Genomic DNA, 26,155 nt, shown 5'->3' on the forward strand with positions numbered 1-26,155 from the left:
TGGACAAGGATGCAAGACAAGGGCTGTTCAAAGACTTTGATTTTATTTTGTGATCTGTGTCAAACTGCCTCATTCTCAGTGCAGGTGGCCCCTCCTCCCCAGGGGACAACTTGGGGTGGGGTCCACTATAAGTCTGGCCTCCACAGGCCCCAGGGAAACCCACGCAGTTCTGAGAGTTGATGGGAATCCTGGCCAAGACCCAGGTGGGTGGGAGGCAGTGACTAGATGGGGTGGTGGTCATGTCTGGTGGCTGAAGGTTGGGAAACCCTGTTCTTGGCCCTGCTCAGCTTTGGGGCTGCTGTGCACGTGATGGAGAGGGGGAGTGAGATTTTCCCCTGACCTCAAAGGACCCCTTGGCCAGGCATGGCTTTGATTCCACTAAGGGCTCAGCTGAGAGGAGCAGGAAGCATGTGGGCTGGCTGCTTCACAGGGTGCTGGTGCTGGTGCCCCGGAGTCCCACACCGCGGGCAAACTGTTCCAGCAGGCCCCCAATGGCACCAGAGGGACTGGGGGCTGCTGCCCGAAGCCCCACTGTGCTGCTGTATGCGGCCAAGAAGGCTGAGCGCACCTCCTGCAGCCGCGTCTCCCGGTCACTCAGAGCTGCAAGCCTATGGGGAAGGAGGGACAGAAAATGAATGTGTTAACACCAGGACAGGACCAACGTCCTCATCCTGTCCTTGAAATTCTGACTGTGCAGACCCCATGGTCATGTTACCCCTGTGGTTCAGGTTCCAAGCACTTGGCCCTGGTTCCCTCAGCCATTCCTCTCACTGTTGTTCTCTTCCCTCTTAGAGGAGCATCTTTTACTGGGGCCCTGACCTAGGCATTCTGCTGGAAAAGTAACTGTCCCTGTGAGGACTGTGACCAGAGAGGAGAAGCTGAGTTCCACAGCTCTTGGCTTCTATTCCTCAGGAAGAACAAATGAGGAACAGCCTTACATCTGGCAGGAAGGAGATCCCCAGGATCTGGCAACAGGCCTCAGCTTGAGAGGCCTTGGCCCTCCTGAGGCGAGAACCTGCAACACTCCGGGAGGCCTCACTGGCTGCCCTGGCTGGGACAGGGTCTCCCACGGGAAACCCTGCAGGCTCCAGCTGCACCTTTAGTCCCTGTGGCCCCTTGCACACTGCTGGAAGAATGCTGACTTTTCCAGTGCGTTCTGTGCTCTGATTCCATCTCTTTTCCTTCCCTGGCCACTTGAAGCACTAATCACAGATAGAAGAGAGGAAGCACTTCTCTCCTTGCCCTGGAATTACAGATCAAGAAGGGAAAGAGGTACATACAAATGGAGGCTTATCAAAGTGGGAATTCCACAGAAGGTTGTCTGACATTCTGAGGGGTCAGTCTTTAATAGAAGAGGTCCAAGGCATCAACTACGCCCAACCTCTGGACTCAAGGCCAAGCACCTGAAGATGTTCTCCAGGGGTCCTACACAACATGGGTCCCACCCACCTCAGCACTAACTTACTCCAAATTTCTCCCCGAGAAACCGATTCCTGGGCAAGTAATTTCCTGGGAGCCAGTCAGAGGCAGCAGCAATGTCCCCAGTTCTAAAGCCCAAAAGAGTTGTACCCCAGGATTTGGGGGAACAGATGGAGGTCTGGATAAATGACAGTATGGGGAGGACAAAAGGACCCTAGAGAAATAGACTGTTAGGAGTGATATGTGAGAGAGAAGCAGCAGGCTCTGGGGCCTGGGGGAGTCGCACAGCTCTTGCAGGAACACCGTGAGATGAGCTGATGCTGGACTCCTGCACACCGTGAGCAACACTGACGTACTTGATGGCATCTGCGGGAACACGTGGCCCCTGATCTTTACTTTTTTTTTTTCCCCAGGACTGGGGATGGAACGCAGGACCTCGTTTATGCTATGCAAGTGAGTGCTCTGCCACAGAGCTGCCCCTGCAGCCCCAGACCTTTATTTTCTAGTCAGGTTTGACAGGCTGGAGGCCATGTGTGTCTGTCCCTTCAGCTGCTCCTTATGGTGAAAGTGGAGAACAGGCTAGTTTGTCTTCACAAGGAACATCCAAAGGTCCACACACATGGCCTTCTCACTGCCCCCACTTCTGGGAAGTAGAAGGGCAGAGGCCAACCTTTTAGAGACAAGAAAACTGAGCCCCAAGAGGATACAGGATTTGCTTGGGATACGCCGCAGGCCGTGGTGCTAGTGCAGCGCCATTCCCTCAAGAGCTGGGCTGACAGGCTCACAGAAGTCAAGGCTAGGATCTCAAGACATGGCTGGTGAGCAGAGCAGCTAGGATTTGGACAAAGTTTCTCTGTGAACAAAGCCCAAGCACTGAATCCACACACTGTGACTTTGCCAGGAACTGCTCTGGAACCCAACCCATGATCCTGGAGGCCTGGAGATCACATGGGATCTAGCTGTCCTTCCTAGAACTGGCAGTTTGGCTACGAGCTCAGAGCCCAGCCTAAGGCCTGATCTGCAGGTCTGGGCTGGGTGGTTGGAGCTGGGGCTGGAACTGCCTATCTCAATAACTAAGCCCTGGGAATTGCAGGGTGCAATCAAGCGGGGCAGGCAGGCAGGGCTTCCTCCAGAGATGGCTCTGTAGACGGCTGGGCTAAAGAGGAAGCCTACTTCTGTAGTTTTTTTTTTTTTTTTTTTTTTTTCAGTGCTGGGGATTGAACCCAGGGCCTTGTGCTTGCGAGAACTCTACCGACTGAGCTATCTCCCCAGCCCTGTAGTATTTTTTTTAATCCTTCAGAAATCTAAGAGAACTTGCTTCTGGCCTGGGGGCCTGGCTGCAGAGGAGGCTAAACCAGGTCCAGTGGCCTTGGAAGTGGCTTCTTCAGTAACTTCTCAGCTGCAGGGCCAGGACCTGGGAGTGCCATCCTGGAATTCCAAGGTCTGGCTGGCCCCTGTTGGACCTCAGCTGGGATCCCAGGCTCCTCCTCCTTTCCAGCTCTTCCAGTTTGCCAGCACTGGAGGGGACGGAATTGGATTCTGGTGCTTGTGGTGGGGTGCGTCCTAGCATCTTAAGTCACCCAGCCATGGAGTGGAGGAAAGGGGAAGGCTTTCTGAGGAGCCCCCAGGGCAGCCACATCTGAGAAGCAGACCCTGCTCCCCAGGGCACCAGAGGTTCTCTCCTGCTGGATATCCATGAAGTCACAGAGCAGGTGGGGGTCAGGGGGCTCCCCCAAAGCAGCTGCTAGAGTCTGTATGACAAGAGAGAGAGCCCAGAGGACAGCATTTCACAGGCGTGGGATCAAGTTCCCATTCAATCTTTCTTGCCCAGAGGCAGAAGTGGAAGACAGGTGAGGGCAGGGACAGCAAGCAGCCTTTGGTTCTGTGTAGAGGAGCACAGACCTGGCTCACCCTGTGCCATCCTGGCTCTGCCTCCATCATACACCTACCCTCCTGCCTCGCTGTTCTGCTTTCAAAGGATCTGCATGTCAGACGAAGCCTCATACAGAAATAGAACCTGCCATAGTTACAGTCCAGCCAGCTTTCCCTCAGGGTGCACCCGACACACCCGTGGATGGGTTCTGGTGGCTGGGAAGAGCGAACAGGAACCCAACACACATCCTGAGCAGCCCATGGGCCTCCATTACACCTGGGATCTTCAGCTGTGAGTGAGGAAAGGCAGGGACCCCAGCTGGCTCCCTGGCTGGCCTCCGCCTCGCTCCTGAGCAGCACTCCTGACATGCTCCCCAGCTTCTGATACAGGCAGGGGAGCATCCTGCCTCAAGCAAGACACTTACAGACAACTGTTAGGGAGCTCATCCGGGAAGCTGAAAGGGAGAGAGGAGTCTGTGTGCAGGACAGCCCGTTCCTGAATACTGCCACAGCCCGTTACCATCTGCCAGCTGCCAAAGTCTGTGGAGAGAGAGGATCCGGGCAGGGGATGGTCCACTGATCTGGGGCAGAGAGGAGAGAGAGGGGAGATGATGCAGTCAGTCGTATGCCTCAGAGAGAGGCCCTGGTAGGAGGGGGCTGGTGTGGCCCTGGGCCACAGCTGCAGGGATCTGTTGGAGCATCCGAAAGCCAACCACTATCTCCAAAAGAGCAAACAAAGCTGGATACGTAGTGACCAAGAAAGAAGAGCAGATTGTAAGGCAGGCCTGGCTGTGTGCACAGCGCGTTCTGCAGACTTCCAGAGGCAAAAGAACCAGAGCGAAGCATGGCGAGAGGCGAGCTGGATCCAGAGCTGGGATGGCTGTCTGCCTGGGCCCACAGAGCAAGCAGTCTCAACAGCACCAAGAGGAGGGAGCAAGGCCAGCGGCCCAGGAACCGGGGAGGCAGGGCCCACTCTCTGACATGCAGATTTGCAGGGGGGCAACAGAGAACCCAGAGTTGCTGAGATCTGATCAGGGAAGAGGGAGAACAGGCCTTGTGGGGACTGTGGAGGGTGGTGACCTAGATTCAAGAGAGGCAGGCTGGGAGTCCTGAGGTACCCCCCTTCCTGTGCAGTGCCTTCTGGGAGCCATGGTTTGTATTCAGAAGCATCAACCCAGCAAACTCACTGGCGATGCCCAGAGGGCAAGGTGAATCAGGAGGCACCCTGACAGCTTCATCAGGCCTGTTTCTAATGGATACTGAGGGAGGACAAAGTTGTCCCCAGTGAATCGGGGGAGGCACCTCCCCTCATAGCCAACCCTCTCCTCTGTCCTGGGTGTGGTGGGGTGAGAGAGGGAGACATCAGCCCTGCCCTTCCATCAGCTACCCCAGCCCTGGGAATCCAGAGGGGCACCCTGTATGATGCTTGACCCTTTGTTCTTCAACTCAAGAACAGTAGAATGGGCTCCTGCAGGGACCCACCAGGAGATCAAAGCACACATTGTGGTGGGGGCTGGGGAGCAGAGGAAAATACTCACTGACCTTGAGCTACACAGCTGGCTGGCATCAAGGGTGACAGCCCCCACCATTCCCTGGGCCAGCCTTCCCTTCAAGCAACTGTCACCTGAGTTCAGTTCTAGACATCTTTAACCATCCCCTTACAGATGGAGAAATGGCAGCCCAGATAGGTTAAGACACTAGCACAAGGTCCCACAGCTAGTGAGTGCAAGAGATGTTTTTGATTGTGGATTTGTCCTGAAACAGAACCACCTTGAGAGAAGCGAGAACAGATGGCTTTCTACGTTAAAGCCGCTGCGACTCGGAACCCCCTGCAATATACAGACTTGCCACATTCATCATTCTGGTGACAATCCAGACATGTGTGATGGCATCATTAGGAAAGAGCACAGGGCAGGCTGTTACCTGATTCAAGCCCCTGGGGCCCAACAGAGCAGGGCTTCCTTATTTCTAGATGGAGAAGCCTGGCGGGGCACAGGCAGTCTGTAAATCAAGGAGAAGCCTCCTGGGAGGAGCCAGCCTTGGGCTTCCTCCAGGCCACCCGGGCCTCTGGCCAGGGCAATCCCTCTCAAGGCGCAGCCTGGCTCATCAGTCTCATTTATCATTCAAACTGTAGGTAGAATGTCTTTTCCAGTTTTAGCAGCTTGTGAGAAAATAGTCTCTAGAAACCAGTGTGGAGGAAAAGGAAGGGCTGCTGACTAGTGGAAGCTGGGGAGGACGAGGCGCCTAAGCCAGCATGGATATTGGCTCCACGCCTCTCTCCTACTCCAGAACTGCAGACAAGTGACCTGGCAACCCTCAAATGGGAGTTCCAACAGTGCTTCAGAGCATCTGTCCACATCCTAGGGGCTCCAACCTCTGCCCTGGAGGGTGGCTGCTGGCAATACTGCCCTGCTTTAGCTGGATCCAGTCCTGACTCTTTTTCAGTGTGCAGAGAGGCTACAGCTCCCCACCTATTGCCAGAGCCCTGCAGAAGGCTGACTTGCTGCAGGTGTCTTGGTGAGTCCTTACGGAAGGGAGTCCAAGAACACGGATGTGGGCAGAGCTGCCCAAACCCAGGTGAGGAGGAGGTCTGGGTGGAGGCCTTGCTTGGCCTTCCACCCAGCTGCCCAATGCCCTGGTGTGGCTTCAGTGCTCAGGTTCATGACCAAGGAGGACGTGTCTATAACCATAGCTAGTGTAACTGGAAATTTGTGGAAAGGATAAGTATTTACTACATGCCAGATGTGTCACTCTGTTATCTCATTTAACCCAAACTTACAGGGACCAGGATCATTATTCCTACTTTAAAAATGGAATTAAAAACACAAACACAAAAACAAAAACTTGAGCTCAAAAGGGAAGTGAGATTTTCCAAGTTACACATTGGGATGGCAAAACTGACTGAAATCAGGTGTGACTAAAGCCTATCCACGCAGTAATTCGCTGACCTTCCTTCTTACACAGCACGGGGCCTCAAGCACTGGCTGAGGATGGCTGTGCTGCTCCCAGCTGAAGTAAAGCACAGAGCTTTTAATCCGTGTTTGGAAAAAGACCCCGAGAACACAGCTGAGAAAGGAAGCATGGGTCGTCCTAGGAGGTGCTGGGAGCCATTCTGTTATGATGAAGGAAGCTGGCCAGAGGAAGGAGGCAAGGGAGGGAACCACAGGGAAGTGGAGCAGGAACCTTGATAGAGCTGAATCCAAAAGCTGCATTTCCATTGGACTTTTCCATGTGTTTCCTTTATTTTTAAACCAGTCTGAGATGTTTTCTATTACTTGCATTTGAACACATAAGAACCAACAAGCCTGGCATGGAAGGCTTAAAGGTACACAGCAAACGAAGCACCTTGGAGTTGCCTATCTTAAGCGTCTGATTATGTAGATGAAAAAATAGAAACCCGGAGTCATCAAATGACATGTCTAAAGTCATGAAGGGAATTAATGTCTGAGTCAAGTCCTGCAATCCTAGGCTGTGAAGGAGCCTGGGTGTCACCTAATTCAGTTATCCCCAACACCAATCTCCCAATTCTACCTTGGATGCTTCCTGATGAAGGCCCCACAGCCTCTGCCCAAGTGAACACCATCCGGAGTGGGGCCTCCTCCAGCCTGGCCTTTTGGACACTGTACAGGGTCCCCACCAAGGACTTCTATATTCCCGTGGCAGCCCAAGAGAAGTCTTTTGGGGCCCCAAGTTTTCTCCTCCCAAATCCTAAGCTGGGACTGCGCTTGGGCTTCTCATCACTCCAGTCAGATCTGGAACAGTGGCCACAGGCAAGAACGTTGAGACACAGAGCAGGAACTCATGTGTTGCAGACAGCAGACTGGCTTCTCTGCCTCACAAAGACAGCCCGAGACAGGCACAGTGGTGCATACCTATGAACCTAGCTACTTGGGAGGCTGAGGCAGGAGGATCACAAGTTCAAGGCAACCTAGTGAGATCTCATAATGACTACACCGCAGTGACTCTATCCTTTGTGTTCATCCATCAGACTTGGGTCCTAATTAGAATAAGATATATTCCATGCTTGTATAATCATATCAAAATGGACTCTATGGTCATGTATAACTAAAAAGAGCCAACCAATAAAAAATATCAGCTAAATACAGACAGTCTGGGACAGAGGTCACTGCTTATAATGAGCAGGTGGCAGCTGGCAGTGATAGCCGAGGTTGGTTCCTGTGTTGCTACTTAGCTATTCAATTAGAATGGTGGGCGTCCCTCAACCAAGTCTATGTGCTCTTCAGTCAGCTTGGCTTCACACTGAGCTCAATGATGGCACCATCTCTCCTCCGCATGGAAAACCCTGTGCTAGCAACCACCCCTCCCCCATAGGACATCTGACACCAGTGCAGAGACCAAGGCCATGCAGGGTTGCAGCAGGGCGACTTCTTGCCCAGGGCTTGGGGAGGCATGTGAGCTCAGAGCACTGGTTCTGCACCTCCCTAGCCCTGTGGCTAATCTGCGGTGGCAGCTAATAATACCAAAAAGCCACCAACCAGTTCTCTCAGTGATGGATGTGGGGTTGGTGCTTGAGAGGAATCGGCACCCCACAGAACTTATGTCCCAACCATACAACACCTACGACTGAAGGGAACAAAGCCTCTCTGGTTCCTGTCTCAGGGCAGCCCTGCTTTAAAAGAGAGGCGTGGGGAATGTGGAGCATATATAACCCAGAGAATTCACATTGTGAGGGGAACTCTGGCTGTCACAGATATCTTCAGTAAAGGGTTTCTTTCCATACAGCTGCTCCTGCCGCATTAAATCCCTGATTGGTTACTGTTGCCTAAGAGGCAGAGAAGCTAATGACAGGATCCCTCAGGCACTTTAAGATAAAAGAGACTAAATTAATTTCAATGTTAATAGAAATACATAATTAGAATGCTCCAAATCCGAATAATCTAGTCTTTCAAACCTCTGGCAAGGGGCTGGGGTGTGGTTCAGAGGTAGAGCACTTGCCTAGCATACATGAGGCCCTGGGCACCAGCCCCAGCATTGGGGGAAAAAAAAGAAAGAAAGAAAGAAAAAAAAAGTCCTCTGGTAAAGAGAATCTAATTCAGAAGAACCCTGTTGCTTGGCCGGCCCGCCAGGCTCCAGGCAGCCACTCCCAGAATAGACCAACAGAGGATCAAATACCTCACAGCTGCCTGCCCCCCCGCCTCTCAGAGCCTATGTCCACTTTGGTCCATCCATGCTGGCCTTAGCCTGGCCCTAGCAGGCAGGGTTATTAGGCCAGGTAGACACCCAAACCCTCCCGAGCCTCCAGAAAGAGGGACCCTGGTGGCTACCCTGTAAGAGTCTGAATTATCCTAGCTGGGTGTGACAGCACATTCCTATAATCCTAGTGACTTGGGAGGTGAGGCACAAGGATGGCAAGTTCAAGGCCAGCATCAGCAACTTAGCAAGACTCTGTCTCAAAATAAAAAATAAGAAGGGCTGGGGATGTGGCTCAAGTATCCCTGTGTTCAATCCCCAGTACCAAGAAATAAGCTACTCAATGCTGGCATATGACCACTCACGAGACTGAGGGAAATGGTCACAGGGTTGGAAAGTGGGATCCTCTGGCAGGAAGAAGGGGATAACCGAAGTTGAGGTGTGGGAACAGTGCTGAAGGGCTCCTTGCAGAGTGCAGTCAGGACTGGGGCAGGAGTCAGATGCTAAAGAGCAAGCCTCTGGTCCTCTCCCCAGTTGTCCAGTAATGGTATAGGCAGAACGGGAGTCAGGGACCAGGAGCAAGAGCTATAGCCTGGAACAATGAGGCTCCCACAGTGCACCTCAGTCCCCAAACAGCCCTGAGGGCAGACAAGGAGGCACGTAGCAGGCACACATGCCAACCCCACACACAGGATGGGAGCAGGCATGGCACTGAGGCTTGTGTACCTGGCACTGTGTGCTCAGCTGCATCCACCACACCTCTGTGGGACAGATGGCCGTGGTCCTGCTTGAACAGACTCAGTGCTGGCACTCACAGACAGTGCCATGAGTACAAGGGCTCGCCTGTAGGGTGAGTGCTCAGGACTCTGGCCAGAGCAGTCAGGGCCTCCACCTTGCCTGAAGCTCACCTGTTGCCTCCACGTGAAGGCTGCTCTGGATGCTCTTCCTTCACTGCCTACTTTTGTCCAGAAAAAACTCTGGGGATGGTAATGGTAGGAGAGTTCCAGAAGTTTTAGGAAGTTTTTCATTGTAATATGCCTGTGACCAAAGTCACACATACATTATGTGGCATAGCTGGACTCAAATCTGGGATAGACTCCAAAGCTTAGTCCCATTCTTCTAAAAGTCCTGTTCGACTGGATTTTTTTTTGGTACTAAGGATTGAACCCAAGGGGTGCTTAACCACTGAGCCATACCCTCACAATCTCCCCTTTTTAATAACCTCATTTATTTTTATGTGGTGCTGAGAATTGAACCCAGTGCCTCAAACATGTGAGGAGAGTGCTCTACCACTGAGCCACATCCCCAGCCCTCCAGCCCTTTTTATATTTTACTTTGAGGCAGGGTCTCACTAAGTTGCTTAGCCCCTCACTAAGTTGTTGAGGCTGCTTTGAACTCATGTCCAGCTCAACTGGAACTTTTCTGAAGTTCCACACTGCTTTGGTCTCTCCACAAGGGCTAAATGTTCTCAAAGTTTTAGAAAGAAAAGCAATGATAGGCACAGTGGCACCTGCCTATAATCTCAGCAACTCAGGAGGCTGAGGCAGGACGATCACAAGTTCAAGGCTAGCCTCTGCAACTTGGTGAAGCCCTAACTAAGCATCTTAACAAGACTGTCTCAAAGTATAAAATGAAAAAGATTGGGATGTAGCTCAATGGTAGAGCACCCTTGTGTTCAATCCCTAGTTCAAAAAACAAAAAATGAAGCAAGTCACATCATTCTTTCATTGGGAATGTGAATGGAAAAGGTGGTTCAGAGTCGGCTAGGAAATGTTCTTCCCAAGGGTCAGATCATCCATCCATTCTAGGCCTTTGGCCCCACGCTCAGATTCAACCTTTCCCAGGAAGCACCATATAGCAGAACATTCTCGCGGCATCTCAGGTATACCCACTCCGTCTAAGCTGTTTTTTTCCACGTGTGCTGAGTTGTGACTAGCCACTGTCACACACATCTAGTCTTGTTCCCTAGCATCTGCTCTCTGCATTGCCCCACCAACTTGTACACAGAATGTGGGAGCCAGAAGGGACCCAGGGCATCCAGATCCATCTCTTCACTTACAATGCAGTCCACAGGGGATATGTGGAGATAGCCCCAACCCCCTGTCCATCACATCCAACCACTGTACTTTCTAGATTCCCCTGGATTGTGCCAGGGCTCCAGGAAGGTAACTCAAACCTCTCTACGATCCAGCCTTGCTTTGTGCCCAAACACTAACACATTCTCCAAACACTGGGCCTGCCAGCTTGTCCACACTGGCCTCTGAGGTCTACTGCCTGCAGGCCTCGCACAGAGATTCCACCTGAGGCACCAGCTCAAGTACCAGCCTTGTTAGGGGGAGGCTAGCCACTTCCACCAGCAGGGACCCCGGGGTGCCCTCACCTGGGTTTGGGGACTTCCAGTGGACTGCTACCCATCCTGAAGAAGTTGTCAGAATGGTTTGAGGATGAGGAGCTGGAAGACTTGGCTTCAACAAGCCCCTGGTGGGAAGGCAGGCGGTCCTCAGAGAGCTGTGGCCGGTTCCAGAGCACACTCTGTGGAGAGGATGAGTGACTCTTCCTCCTGTGGTGGGAGAGTGGGGCTACTGGCCAAGGCACCCTGGGCCAGCCTGAAACCCTTTCTGTGCCTGTGCCTGGAGCATGCCTTCATGTTTCAGGGACAGTGTTGAAGGAATGGGCATACAGGGGAGGGGCACACTCCCTTAGGCTCAGGACCACAGGCAGCCAGGGCTGGGGCTTTATGGAGGAACTGTGTTGTCCAAATTACACTGGCCTACCAGCCTCAGAGAACATACCAGAAAAATCATTCTTAACTAATGGCTCACTGACTGCCGCCCTCTGTCCCTGGAAATGCTATATAAACCCCCGAGCCACTTGTCCAGGGAAGGGGTCACCAGGGTCTCAGAACCCATCACAAATAAGTGACCCTGACATAAATTCCCAATTGCTTAATGTCACTTGCACTGGCATTTTGCTTTTTTTCCTAAACTGCCCTGCCCCCAACTCACACACGGTGCAGGGTGCTCCTCCAGAGAGCTCCTGACACCAGCCTCTTCCTCCTGCTGGTCACAGTTGCTTGGTCCCATAGGGAGCCCTGCTCTTTTTCCTCCAGGGCCACCACAGCAGTGCCCCTCACCAACCAGATGGCTGGCCTCTGAGGCCCAAGACAGACAGCATGAGCTGGAGCTGAGCTCTCAGGCCTCCTGTCAGGGGCCCCTTTGTTCTTGGGGCTCCAGCTTGGCTCCCTGGGGTTGGGGGCCCTGGCCACAGCTGTGAGTGAACCTGGTCCCTGTCTGGCCCCTCACCAAGCTGCCTGAGTCTGTGCGCCTGCCGGGATCAGCTCCATGGCCTCGTAGGTGAAGCTCCCCGCGGCTCCTGGGGAGCTCTCCATGACTAGGGAGAAGTCGCTGCCAAGGCTGGTGGTGCTGCCACGGTCCCTTCGTCCTGAAAGAAGCCAGTGCCACTGGTCAGTGTGTCATCTTCTCCTGCTACCAATCCCTCACCTCTTCCACACCATACAGCTGGACAAAGAAAATTCTAGAATGGCTCCTGTGTAGTCTATAATCAGAAAGCTGTGCTGAGGAAGGAAAAGCGGCTGGGCCAGGACTCACTCAGCATGCAGATGTCTTCCACAGTGAAGCCTGCGTCCCGGGCTGGCAAACTCTTCCTCCTGTGACAGAACCCAGAGCAGGGAACGCCAGCTCTAGTTGGGGTCTCTTCAGTCCCCAACCCCGCCCATCCTGAAAAGCAGCTGTAGCCCATAGACAACTCATGGAGTAGGTGCTATCTACAGCAGGTTGCACCCCACCTGGGTCTGTCTGCCACACATGTAGATTCCCCAAGCCAGCACAGCTGGCCTCCTCTTAATCTGCTTGGCCCTGGAGAGCTCAAGTCTGGCCCGACATACTAGAAGCTTGAATTAAGAAGGCAAATTAACTCAGAAGAGACACCAGCTCTCACAGGGCCATAGGGCAATTGCCAGTCCATCTGCCTGTACTTCCCAGGCCCAGTGCAGACCTCTGCCTCACTGTGGGCCCATATAGGCTCCTGCAGGGGTCTGGGGTGGGCAACAGTCAGCTCAGAGGCATGGGGAGTTAGAATTCCTTCTGTCCCTAGTATGGCTTTTTCCTGCAGCAGCTGTCACCAGAGTCCATTCATCACCCCAGAGCCTTTCTGCTAATGTGACCAGGTGACCCCAACAGGGTTTTCCCTGTAGAAAAGGCTCTTCCCGCAGGGGCTTGTCAGCAGGGAACCTGCCCCTGGTCTCAGAGGGAAGGCAGAGATGGGGTATCAGCCTGCCAACACGCAGGGAAGAAACAAGGCAGTGAGGGCCCTCCTGCCGTGGACAGCCCTCCTCTGCTTACCTCTGGGTCTTCAGAGCAGAGAACTCCTCGGAGGTGATATGCTTCAAAAAATTGAAGCAGAAGAAGAAAATCTGAAGGGGAGACAAATAGCGCACTCAGTGAGAAGATGGCCTTTCCAGTAGGAAGGGTCAGGGTGGCAGATCTAATAGGAATGGGCAGCCCACTCTCTCTGGTCAGTCTTCCTGCTGCAGAGCAGCCTGCTTTAGGGATCCCCCTGGATATTCTGGTCTACGAGGGGCAGGGGTGATGGAGGGGTTCAGCAGGGCCTGCCACATGCCCTTGGGCTGGCCTAGGGCAGAAAGTGAGTATGAGAAGTCAAGTCAGAGATTTCAAACCCTCTTCAAACTGTCTAGCAGGATAAAGAGAACAGAATCTTCCCCTACCTCTCTTTTAAGAGCCCAGGGAGAGGGGCGGACAGGAAGGACAGCTACGGGGAAGGTGATCTGGGGACAGGGGATTAATGGACACAGCAGGAACACAGGGATGGGAATGGGATCCCAAGGAGTAGGAGGTGCCCAGAAACAGGTTGAGATGGTTGGTGTGGGGGCAGCCATCATGTGGCCCACAGCTTGCCCTGCTTACAAGCTGTAAGAGCCAGGTCTTAAGTTTCAGGCAGGCAAAGGCAAGGATTCCATAAAACTTCCTCAAAAGCCAGAGGGTTGTCGAGGTCAGGCCAGTATGAAAATGCTGTGTTATGTAAAATTAAAAAGGTGTTTCCACCAGACTCCGCTGTCTGATGTGCTCTGTGAACATCAAAGGCAGAGGAGGGGACAACGATATGTCTGACAGGCCTGGGACTTTTGTTTGTTTGTTTTAGAGATTCAGTGTCTGCAGGGTATAGGGAGCTAAGAGAAAAGCCTTCTCTGAAGACCAATCTCCTAGCTTAAGAGACACTCCTGCTCAGAAGCCATGGGTTTAAACTCAGTCATGTCTTTGCCCTGAGTCTCTGAAGGCAGAATCAGACTTGCTCTGGGGGAGGAGGGAGACAGCGTAGAGGACAGAATGTCCTGAAGTGCCGGCAAAGTCCCCTAACAAGAGGATACAAAGAGGCCTTCCGCCCAGATTTCAATGCCAAAGTCACCGCCTCTGACAGAGTTCCTGGAGGCCTCTGAGGAACAGGCTTATGAGCTCTGCAGCCCTGGCAGATGCGATAAGTACTCAGAAGAAGGGATTTGGAAGGGAGAGAAGCAGCTGAGAGGGAGGAACAAAAGGAGGTGGTGTGAGATAAGATGCCAAGAAGGAGGAAGGCTCAGGAGGGTGAGAAAGATGCTTCGGGAAGATAGAGGGACAGGGGCAAAAGAGAAAGTACTAACCCTATGGATGCTCCCATGCTGGGTATCTGGTTCTCTGGGCATAAGGAGACTCAAGGTTAAACATGTTGCCCAAGGTCCCCAAGGTAATAACCAGGACAAACAGTGCACAATGGTGTCTGGCTCCAGGCTTGATGCTGGGAGAACAAGCATGCCCAGCAGGAAAAGACCGTAGAAGCAGAGGAAAGAGGAGGAGGAGGAGGAGGTGGTGAGGAGTAAGGACAGGAAGGGGAACCTGCAGGTGACCCAGCAGTGAGGCTCCGGGCAGGACTGTGTGCTCACACCACCCTGGGACTGAGAAGGGACTAGGTGGGTATAAGAGAGGACAGAGTCAGGCATGGTGGCACACACCTGTAATCCCAGTGGCTCAGGAGGCTGAGGTAGAAGGATTGCAAATTTAAGGCCAGCCTCAACAATTTAGCAAGGCCCTAAGCAACTCAGTGAGACTCTTGTCTCAAAAAGGGAGTTATAAAAAACAGCTGAGGATGTGACTCTGTGATTGAGTACCCCTGGGTTCAATCCCTGGTATCGAGAGAAAAAAGACAAGGTGGGGAGGATGACACAGAGTGCTTGTTTTTCAGCTGGGAGGATGAGGAACAGGAAGAGGACCTGCAGATTGGTTCTAGTGTTGAGCTCAGAAAACAAGGTCACCAGTAAGTAGCAGAGTGAAGTGGCACCTGAAGGCCACAGGGGGCTGCATAATGCTGGCAGAACTGAGCACCCAACATTTTCTCCACCACGTGGGAGACCCTGAGGTCAGCATGGGGGGGCCACTTTTGCTTTTTCCACCATGCTGCCTAAAGCACAGCCCACACAGTGTGGCACGCAGGTAGACTGTCATTCTGTCCCTCGTGTCAGCTCAGTGCCCTGCTCACTGCCTGTAAAGGGTACTCACCTCCTCTCCTTTGCTGAGCCGATCTACCAACATGTGCCTGAAAAGGGAGGGTGAGAGGTCAAAGGGAGCAGCACCAAGATGAAAGCTGAGGGACCTAATAACCAGGGACAGACCACATCTTTGGCACCAGTGCACTGGGTGGGGCCCATGGGCATCTTCATTCCTTCCCCAAGGGTGGGAACATTCTTACCATGACCCCTGCCACGGGAGCTACCATACCACTCACACATAGGAACAGTCGCCAAGAGAGCACCCCACCCCAAAGCCTCCAAGAATGTTCCTCCAAGGCTTACCCAAAGAGGAACCAGTCATAGGCCACAGTTAGGTAGAGGATCTCAGCAGGCTTCAGGGATGTGTGGATGAGCCCATCCTGAAAGAGAGCATGGAGGCACAGATCAGAGCTGCCGTGCTATGACAAACCTCCTCAGCCCAGCAGACCCGTAGCCGCAGACCTGATGACGATGCAGGCTGACCAACAACCCCAAGACCAGGGCTAAACTCAGCACCCGCTGAGTGGGTCCCTCTCCCCTGATCTTTGCATCCTGGAGACAGAGGCTCCCTGACCCCAGAGCCTAGCACATCCATACTCACAGCCCACAAGGAAAGGCGCAGGAGAGAGATGAAGAGGGGGGTCCGATCCCAGCCTGAGATACAGTGCACCAGCAGCCCGCTGTCATCTAATCAGGCACCATGGAACAGGAGCCCAGAAGAGAACCAGAAAGGAGCTGATGAGAAGGGAATACTACCACACTGGCCAGGGGAGGGAACCAGGCCACCCTGGCCTCCCTCTTCCCCAGGAGTCTCCTCAGGGCTCTTCTCCAATAGGCCCAGACAGGTGAGCATAGCTGCTGGTCTATAATATCCCTTCTCCTGGCTACAGTCCTTAGTGAGCTTCCGGGCACGTGTTTGCCCTAGACAGTTCACACTGCCCAGGGAATTTGGGTAATGCTGACTACATGTCCCTGCCCAGCATTTCTTCGGGGGCACTACAAGTATTTGGGGGGGGAGCTTTTTTGTTCTTTTCTAGGGGAGATAAATTCTTTACCGTGCATGGCTATAGGAATCGTGGAGTACTCGGGGCCAACACCCAGCACCCAGCACTCTAGAGACACTTCCAAAAGCCCTTTGAGGAATGGCACTGTCCCAGCCAGAGAGCCACTACCCAGCTCCAGGAGCCGGCATGGGACCTTTCCTTCTTTCTTTCTTTTTTAAACACACTCCCCATTCTGGGCACAGTGACCAAGTTCAAGCAAGGCACTTGATCCAAATTGGACCAATGAGCATGAGTTTAGGCTTTCCCTGGAGCTCAAGGGAGACAGGCAGTCTCTCTCTAGGGAACTAAGGCAGTAGGAGATGAGTGTGGAATAGCTGCCAGCCGTGCAGCTAACAAGATGGTGATTTTGAGAAATGCAGAGAGATCCTTTATGATATTCATTAGACACCTGGCTCTGCTCATAGGCCTTCTCAGCTCCATGCACCAAGACATTTCCACTTGTTCAAGTAGGAAGCAGAAGTCCTGATTGCTACCAAGGAGTTACCTGGAGACGATGCACAAGACCAGCTAATTCAACAGGTACCCACCAAGAGAACAGGTCCTCCATAGCCTTGGGTACACTGGACAAGAAGCTAGGACTTACTCTGGTGAGAAGTCTTGTCCTGGATGAGAAGCCCATTCTAGCGCTAGACAATGCTAATGTGCAAAGCTCAACAGCCAGTTGAGCCAGTGCTCCACCCTGTGCATGGCTCAGATGCTAACAAGATAATTTTGATTCCTAGGGTTTTAAGAAATAAGGCTTCCAATGGACAAACCCACCCAGCCTGTGGGATTCTAGGAAACCACCAAATCCCTCTCCCACAGAACAAATGGTGGGTGTGCAACCCTGACAAATACTCCAGTCTGGGTGTCATGAAGTGGGAACACCCAGAAGATAAGAAGGTACAATGGCTTGAGGCCTCGGAGGGTTAGACTCACCGTCACTGTTGACTATGGAGAGCAGCAGTTTCAGGTAGTTTTGTGTCTGTTGCACCAGGTCCCAACTCTGTTGGACAAGACAGAGGAAAGGGGAATACGGACATATTAACTCAGACTTGGAACTTAAAGTATTTTAAAAATAAAATAGTGGCTGGGGCTGTAGTTCAGTGGTAGAGCACATGCTTAGCATGCACAAGGTGCTGGGTTCAATTTCAGCACTATAACACAGAAGATAAATAAAATGCTTAAGTGTTACCTCAGAGCGATAAGCACATAATGCTTTTGGTCTCCAGGCACAGGTCTCAAATCCCAGATAATCCAAGATGCTCCTTCCCTAGCTCCCAAAGTCCCTTACTGATCCCTCACTCTGCTGCACCCCCTTACTCTAATGTTCCATGTCTAACCAGTTCTGAGGGTGAGGAAGGGTAAAGATGCAGAGGTCCAGGCAGCCCCTGCACTTTAGTGCTCCCTAAGTCTCAAGTGCCTGGTGTAGCTGTCTGAGTCAAAAAAGGTAAAAGGAGAGCTCTAAGTCTATGGCCAATATCTCAAATGGCTAGTCATTTCTTCATTTGCCATCATATCATAGGAACCAACTAGAATATAAACCTTCTCAAACATGTGCACTGAAATTTTACTGCTGTTTGCTGCACAATGTCTTTTTATTTTTTCTCACAGTGTGGGGGATTGAACTCAGGGCCTCCTGCATACCAGGCAAGTGCTTTAATGCTGAGCCACATCCCCAGCCCTGCATATTGTCCTCTGATGAATAAACCCAGTCTGTTTGCCAGACAAAATCTTTTCTAATTGGAGGCCCATGAGGTGGGAGATGGGAAGTAAGCAAAAGTCATAAAGAGAATAGAGCCCAACTCAAGTCTAAGCCAGAGCTCTAGACCAGGCGATCTGAAACAGCCCTCTCCCAGTCTGGGATTTCACAGAGGGGTCTGACCCAGTTCTGCAGAGCCCTTTTCCCTGGTTGGGGACAGCCTCTGTTCTCTTAGGACATGACTGCCTATCAGCATTCTGGGACTGTGCAGAAAGGGTGGCGCATGCCAACAAGAGAGCACCTCCCAGGGGGGAGGGGAACACGACACCTGTAATTGGAATGGTTTTCCCAGGAATTTAAAAACAGGCTCATTGGCCTGACCCACGCCCCCAGAGAGTTCTGACCCACTTTCAGCAGTTCGGGAGACAGCTGCTGCAGCACTGCATTAACAACTGCCATTACTGGCAGGAGCACAAGGGTCTCCACTCATCTGGCTCAATGTGTCAGACACACTGTTGCCAATAAATTCCCTCTTGCTTGGATTCTCAGGAGGCTCCAGAAGCAGGAGTAGGAGGCTGGAGACAGGAGCCATGCAGCACAAAGCCCAGGGTCGGTCAGGTGGGTTGGGGAGACTGCAGCAGCCAGGACAGGGCTGGAGGCCTGGGGCTCTGCGGACACTAATAACCACACAGTGGTCAGGGAGAGGCAGCGAGGCAGCCTGTTCCCAGTGCTGGGGGAAGGAGAAGCCGTGGCCTGGGGAAGCCCAAGGTCACAGAGCTGAGTTGTGGGAGGAAACCTGCCCCTCTAGACTCTAAGGTCCACATTCTTAGTCACAGCTACACTGCAGGGACAGCTGCTACAATAACAGAGAAACTGAAGTCAGGACTGCTGAATGCAAGGAGGGCCTAGGGATGTGCTAAAACCTAGGCTCACCTCTGACTCATCCCAGGCACTCCTCCAGCCTCTGGAAGCAGAGCCAAGTAAGCACCATGCCTCTGTTTGTTTCTGTGCTTGGAATATCTTTTCTCCTGGCTGGAAAAACTCCTACTCACCCTTCAAAGGCCCAGCCCAATTATCTTCTCTCTGGGGTTGACTTCTGCAGACCTAGCCTGATGCATGGGGACCAATAGGGAGGGTTTCTTGGAGTTGGTGACATGGGAGAGCATAAGCAAGAGAGGAGGGAGGAGACACATGTTTCTGGCAAAGAGAACAGCATATGAAACCCATGGAGAGCGCTCTTCCTTTAACAAGCTCAAAGGAGGCCTTTTGATGTGGTAGGAAGAGAATTAGGGAGTCCCAAGAGCAAGTCAGGCCAGACAACGGTCTTGGGGCTATATGCTGAGGAACATGGAAAGTGGGTGGGTTTTAAGGCAGCAGTGACAATGGCCCTGCTCCATCATTTGAGTGCTTGCTATTTGCAAGGTTGACTCCCTTGTTAGTACTATTCCTAGTTATTCCTAATGCGGCCCATGGTCAGATGTGAAAGGCACTGAGGTGATGGTGGCCTGGACTAGCCAGAGCACAAGAGATGGAGGTGAGGACTGAAGAGTTTCACCAGGGGCAGCAATTCAGAACTGATGGGATGTGTCAACAGATGGGGGAGGGCACAGAAGCTGAGTGACAAACCTGAGCACCTGAGTAAAGGGTGGGATATAAGTGACTTCATTATGGACAGCCTGAGTCTGAAGGGCTGTGTGAAGGTGACACAGGGGTATAGCTCATAAAGAGGACTGGCCCAGAGCCCCCCGTTTGGATGATCTGGGAGGGGACTCCTGGAGTGGATAGTGGAGATGGAGAATTAAGAGTCCTGGGACCCCAGTGCTGAAGCACAGCAATGGCAGTGCCCACATCTAGCTCAAGATGACAAATGGCAGGAGGCCCAATGAGGCAAACTGGCTGGGCAGCACTGAAAAGGCTGCCTCAGAGGAGGAAGCCACCTCCGCTACTTCAGCCCTGTAGCCTCCATGCCTGGAATTTTATTAGTGTCCACTCCCTTGAGTCGGCTAGCTAGCAGCCAGCTGCCTCATTACCATGAAAACCAGTCTGGCATTTCAGAGCAGAGGACACTTGCATAGTGATCACATTTGGGCCTGACCACAAAGGTGTTGCCAACTCCACTTTCAGCAGAAAGTGAGGTCAACTGCTCAAGGCCACTGAGCTGGCCAAGCACAGCTTCATCTACTAAGCAGAGCTCCTGCTCACACACAGGACTCCTTCCCAAAGAGGCAGCACCCTTGGCAGAACCCATGCTCGGAGCCCAGCAGCCACACCTTATTTGGTAAGTAGTTCATCAGATCCAGTTTGCACCTGCATAAGGAGAAAAAATGGTGCCAGAAGGATCCAACAGCAGCTTGGGGGAGGGCCTACCTGGACCTCTGCATACAACAAACTAAAAAGGAAGCCGTTAGTTCCTTTGGCTACTCAATCCTCTAGGCAGAGCCTGGGACTTGAGACTGGGGACACCTCTTCCCCACCACCTAAACCCATTCCTTCTCCAGGCTTACAGACCGTAACAAGTAACACTGGTCTGCTCTCCTCCCTTAGGCCCCTTCTCTTACAGAAATACCTGTGGAGGGAGCCCTGACTTCACCCTCCTGTTCTCAGACAGCTGTGGAGCAACTACCCTGTGATTAGGGGCTGGATACCCAGAGGTAAGATAAAGAGAGTTCCTGCCTTTCCAGACTCCCTGCTAAGGACAACAGAGAACAAGGTGCTGTGGGGCAACTGGCTGCTTCCCAAACAGGACTCTGAGAAAGGAGACCTGGAGGCTGGGTGGGAGTTGGCCAGACCTGGGGACAGAGGAATATGTAGGGAGGCAGGATGTTTCTATTGGTCACTGGCTCAGCCTTTCTCTAGGCTGTATGTCTGTTTCTGTGCGAGGGATGCATAAGCTGTGGGTCCCTGTCCTGGAGCTCAAAGAAGAGCATTTCCAACTCAGTGACTAAAGCTTGGTGGAAAATTCCATGATAGATGTTCCCAGAGGGTTAATGGAATGGTAGATGCAGACATCCAACCTGCCAGGGATGGGAGAGAGGAGGCAGATCAGGGAAGTCCTCCTGAAGCTGTCACTGAGCCAAATCTGAAGGGCAGTATGTCAGCCAGACAAGAGGAAGCTGAGAGGGGGCCGGCACAGGGACGGGACATGGGGAAGGAAGACTACTTGTGCTGTCTGAAGTGATGGTAATCCAGAAGTGTCTGGCCTGTGTGGGCTCAAAAGGGTGGACAGACAGGTCCATCCAGCAAGAAGAGGGCCCCTCTGTGATGGACAGCAACAGAGGAAAACACAATGGAAGTAATTTTAAAATTTCTATAATTGAATGAGGTCAGGCAGCTCTGATCTTCCTCTGATAGAACACACATTTAAAAGGAAAAATGAAGTAAGTCACTAAAGCTCAAGTCTGGAAAAAAAAAGCAGACTTCATGAGGTCCCCTGGAAACAGAACTCCTGGTAGATGCAAATCTTTCAATGAGTCACGTTCAGAAAGCTTTGATTTTTCTGGGCCAAGAGCACACCAGGAGAGAGTTAACAGAGTAGCAATTCCTCTCTTCCTGGGCTGTGGGACATCAGATGCCAACATGTCTGCACAAAAGTCTGTGGGGCAGGCACCAGGGGTCCCCTGACCACCCCCACCCCCTTATCCTGCCTGCTGAATCAGGCCCCTCACCTGATAAAGGCTCCAGTCAATGTTCAAAGGGTGAGTCAGGAAGTCAGGGATGCTCAAGGGGGCATCGACGTAGTCCTAGGGACAGAATAACACCTGTGAGACATGGACTGGCTCCCCAAGAGACTGTGGTGACAGAAAGGTGGCCCTGAAGCTGTGGCTACCACAGGAAGGCTGTCCCTCCACAGTGCTTGCCTTCTCCTGGCCAGATGCTCAAGCTACTCTGGAACTGACAACTTGAAAAGCAGAGTGACTAGATCTCTGCAGCTCAGTGGAGTGCTCCTGTCAGATAGTTGTGAGAGCTGGCTGCTGGAATAAGCAAGATCAGTCTGTACTCAGCCTCCAGCAAGTTTCCTGGGCCCACTCCTCCTGACTGGAGAAGAAACAGAACCCTGCTCTCTGCCCTTACCCAGAGTGGAGGAAAGAGGAACTCTTCTATCTTATCCTGATAAGAAAGGAAGACATTAAGAGAGGAAAGCACGGATGAGAATGTAACATGCATACACAAAGAGAAGATGACGAGAAATAATGAGACTCAGGGAAAACAAAGGAAAAAAGGTAGTTATTTCCCCCCAAAAGCTAACTAGCTGTTCTCAGTCTTCCTTTACAAAGAAACGTAAGATGCAAGTTGAACAATGTTGCTCATACCTGCTTCCAGTTAAATATGAGCCCTTCAGCCATGTAATCCCGATCCTTATATTCCTTGAAAAATTCACAGCCTGGAAAAGAAGGGCAAAATCACATCTCCTGTCCCAGCACAAAGACTTCTGAGACACCACTGGCCAAGCCATGGCCCTGAGTGCTGAAGGGCCAGCAGCTCACACACTTCTTCACACTGGTGGCTCTGGTGAGGTCAAAGCTGTTAACAATGAAAGCAGGAGCGGGCAGGCAAGAGCCAGGAGCAAGTCCCTGTGTCCTTCCACAACACATCCCTTGCCCCTATACTTCTTTGGAACTTTCTCTGCATCTATGCTCACTGGGCATGGTCACACTCCCTCACTATAAGTCTCTCTATCCTACGAGTCTCTGCAGCACCAACCCCAGTAAGACAAAAGCCTGGCTCACAATGGAAGCCCCAGAGACACATGTTCAGCAACCCACCCAGTTTTCCTCATCTCTACAATGGGGACAACATACCAACCTCACAGGTTTTAGTGAGACCGGGATGTCCTGACATACTGGAGAGACTGTGGACAGTGTCCAAAACCTAACAGGTACTCCAGAGACACTGCCACCTCCAATTAAATAAGCAGAGGTACTTTCTGCAATTTGCTAGAAAAATCCTAAGAAACTCCACAACGGTGAGGCTTCAGAATAGAGGGGAATGGGAATGGTGGCAAGAACGGGGCTTTGACAGATTTCCAGCTTCAAATCTCAGCTTTTCATCCAGGTTTGTAGCTATGAATAGCTGGATGACATCTTTCAAGACTTGGTTTCCATATATGAAAAACAGTCAAGGCAGTAAAGCAATAATACATATAAAACAGTGAGCACTACCCTGGTACAAATGACATTTTAATGACAGCACACTAGGGTCACCATGTTGCCACTGTGGAACCCACAAAACCACCTAGCACTGTAGTCAGCTGCATGGCCAGAGATGAGGTTTGTCCAGTTTCAGTTTACCCTGGAGTCACTGCACCACAGCTAAGGGGCAGCCAAGTCACTAGCTGGCTCCGGGTCATGTCAAGGATGAGGAGAGAGAAGGCACTGGGGAGCAACTTCTTGCAATAACTCTCAGTTCCTCAACAAGGGCCCACACAAACTTCAAGGGGCTTTGGCCATACTGCCAAGTCTGGTAAAGTCTCAGAAGGCAACCAAGAAATTGTCCCAATTCTGCAGAAGTGGCCACAGACCAAAGAATTCATGAGGACCTCTGCAGCAACTCTTGGGCTGTGTTACTGTGCCTCAGGGAAAACAGGAAGGGTCGCTATGGAGAGGAAGGTCTGGGGACCCACCCACGTGTTGGTGTGGCTTTCATTCCGCACACACTGCTGCACTTTAATCCCCCAGGCCTTGCGCTGTCTGAAGAGTCAAGAAATAATTTTCAGCAGTAACACTTCAGCCTATTCTATGGCACCTCATAGAATACCAGATAGAGCTTATGAGCCCAGGCTGAGAAGAGTTACCAATTATCTCTCAGGGCCCAGTGTAGTGCTCTGTTTTCCCAAACCCTGGCTGCCAAATCAACACCACAGGCCCTAGGCTGAGCTCAGAAGAGCCCAGGATGTAGAAGTAGTTTCTGAGAAAACTGATGAAATTAAAATAGATTTGGTACTCAGGGCAGTACCTGATGGTCATTACCAGAGCAGGCAGCAGGCCAGAGGGAAGGGACCAAGAGCAGGGTGACAGCAGTAACTCACTGAGAAGGAAATGAATTAAACTCAGCCAGCAAGGTTTGGCCCCATCTATTCTGGCACCCAGAAGGAAGTGCTCCCTCAATGCTTCTCATTTCCAAGGGCAAGTCTTAGCCCAGATGAGTTACACAAAGCCAGAATTGACTGTTACAATTACTATCTAGGCCTTGTCATTACAGGCTCAACTGAGACTCCTTAAATGGCATCAAAGTGCATTTCATGACTTGGTTTGGATAATGTTAATTTTGTTTTTTCTTCTCTTTTCTTTTTTTGGCAGTCCTGGGGAATGAACCCAGGGCCTCCCATATGCTAGGCATGTGCTCTATTAGTTAGCAACATCCCAGGTTCTTCTTTTTTTTTAATTCTTATTTGAGATGCGATCTTGCTAAGTTGTCCAGGCTAGTCTTTAAACTGCAATCCTCCTGCCTCAGCTTCCCATGTAGCTGACAAGTATGTGCCACTGCAGCAAGGTTTTTGAAAAAAATTTTTTTAAGTAATGGGGGGGGGGGGTAAGGAACCAAGAATGTAGGTGTTTCAGATAAAAGTATTTCTCCTGTCCCCCTTATCCAAATGTGCAATGGGCATCTCTCTCTCGGTCATTGTTCTGTTTTTGTTTTTGTTTTTAAATAAATATTTTTTCTTCTTATTATTTTGGTATTGGAGATTAAGCCCAGAGCCTCATATCTGCTAGGCAAGCACTCTACAACTGAGATATATACTCAGTCCTTTTTAAAAAAATTTTTTTTGAGACAGGCCCTTGCTAAGTTGCTAAGGCTGGCTTCGAATTGTGATTCTCCTGCCTCTGCTTCCCTAGTTGCAGGGACTATGGGCATGCACCACCATACTCAGCTTGGCTTTTTTATTTTTAATGATTTGTTATACCCTCTCTGGAACAATCATCAGATAAAGTACAAAAAATTGGGGGAAGAGGGGAAAAACAATTCGGACAAATTGTGACAGTTTGGCATCTTACTTGCTCTGTTTGTAATCACTTTTTTCTTCATATCACTGGGACTGTAGCCTGCTTATCATCTTGAGCACTGTTATACACCTATATAATGTTTCATTCTCCACATGGAAGTACCATCATTTATGTAATCCTTATTCTTTTTTTTTAAACATCTTTAATTTATTTATTCATTTTTTATGTGGTGCTGAGAATGGAACCCAGTGCCTCACACATGCTAGGCAAGTGTTCTACCACTGAGCTACAACCCCAGCCTCATAAGGATTATGAAATAAAACATGTCCCTGGTTTTGTTATCATGAACACCTTCAGCCCCAAATCAATGGGATATAGCCTAATGATGGATGATTAAGAAAATAACTGGGCTAGGTGCAATGTCCTACACCTGTAATCCCAGTGATTCAGGAGGCTGAGGCAGGAGGATTGCAAGTTTAAAGCCATGTTGGGCAACTTAGCAAGACCCTGTCTCAAAGTAAAAAATAAAAAGAACTGGGAATGTAGCTCAGTGGTAGAGCAACCCTGGGTTCAATCCCTAGCACTGCCAAAATAAATAAATAAGTAAATAAATGGATAGATTAAAAAGATAGATAGATAGATAGACAGATAGATAGATAGATGGATAACTGGCTGCTTCCTGGCTGCTGTGAGTTGAGCAGCTTTCCTCCACCATCCCCTTTTGTCATGATGTTTTGCCTCACCTTAGATCCAGTACAAAGGAGTTGCCTGGCTATAAACTGAACCTTGAAAACAAAGAGCCCAAAATAAACTTTTCACTTCTAATAAAATGGTAATAATAATAAAAAAATACTTGCATCAAAAGTTGTTAACATTTGGGGCCTGTGGTAACAAGTTGCCAGACTACAGGAGAAACAGTACTGTGCTATCATTCTGGTACAACAGCATTTATATCTCTAGCAGAATCATTTTTTCTAACCAAGTCCTACTTGAACCTGAAATAAAAATTTAAAAAGCATGCTTGGATCCTCAAGCAGCACAATTCTTTTGCTCATAGAGGTTAGATCAGTCTTGGCATCCAATAGGCTTTCCTGGAAGCTGTGTATGAAAACCTGGGGGCCTAGTGCACACAACCCCTGGGGCAGGACACTTCTGCCAATGTGGCTCCACCAAGCTCACTGCATCATCACCACACTCTACACTGGGCCAAAGTCACTTTCAGGGAAGAGAAAGTTTCTGGAGACTTCTTCCCATCTTACCACTGAATCCTCATCAGGCCTGTTATTTACTGAGCACCAGTTAGGACAGGTCTGGCACTTTATTCTGAAATAAGTGACATTATCCTCATGCTAAGAAGGATGAAACTGAAGCTCAGAAGAGTTTAGGGGCCTGTTCAAGGACCACATGTGCCAGGCTAGCAGTAAAGCCCAGCCCGACAGGGCACCAAACTAGTGGCACAGAAAACTGATGA

General features: G+C 51.0%; 1 protein-coding gene across 3 annotated transcripts in view; it reads right to left on the reverse strand.

Moving 5' to 3' along the window:
- Positions 1-26: 26 nt before the first annotated feature.
- Mtmr14 (myotubularin related protein 14) overlaps positions 27-26,155 on the reverse strand; it is a 46,674-nt gene continuing 20,545 nt past the window's right edge. For 2 of the 3 annotated variants that reach the window (XM_047534689.1, XM_047534688.1), the window contains 12 exons: positions 22,054-22,124; positions 21,409-21,483; positions 16,981-17,047; positions 15,600-15,685; positions 15,302-15,378; positions 15,009-15,045; positions 12,804-12,874; positions 12,051-12,109; positions 11,745-11,883; positions 10,823-11,002; positions 3,717-3,872; positions 27-608 (listed from right to left, as the gene is read on the reverse strand). In XM_047534689.1, the coding sequence (XP_047390645.1) occupies positions 425-608; positions 3,717-3,872; positions 10,823-11,002; positions 11,745-11,883; positions 12,051-12,109; positions 12,804-12,874; positions 15,009-15,045; positions 15,302-15,378; positions 15,600-15,685; positions 16,981-17,047; positions 21,409-21,483; positions 22,054-22,124 (1,202 nt within the window). In that variant the 3' untranslated portion in view covers positions 27-424. The remainder of the gene's footprint in view (positions 609-3,716; positions 3,873-10,822; positions 11,003-11,744; positions 11,884-12,050; positions 12,110-12,803; positions 12,875-15,008; positions 15,046-15,301; positions 15,379-15,599; positions 15,686-16,980; positions 17,048-21,408; positions 21,484-22,053; positions 22,125-26,155) is intronic. The other variant, XM_047534690.1, reaches the window with a different exon arrangement.

Source organism: Sciurus carolinensis, chromosome 19 (assembly GCF_902686445.1).
Source record: "Sciurus carolinensis chromosome 19, mSciCar1.2, whole genome shotgun sequence".
Taxonomy (NCBI): domain Eukaryota; kingdom Metazoa; phylum Chordata; class Mammalia; order Rodentia; family Sciuridae; genus Sciurus; species Sciurus carolinensis.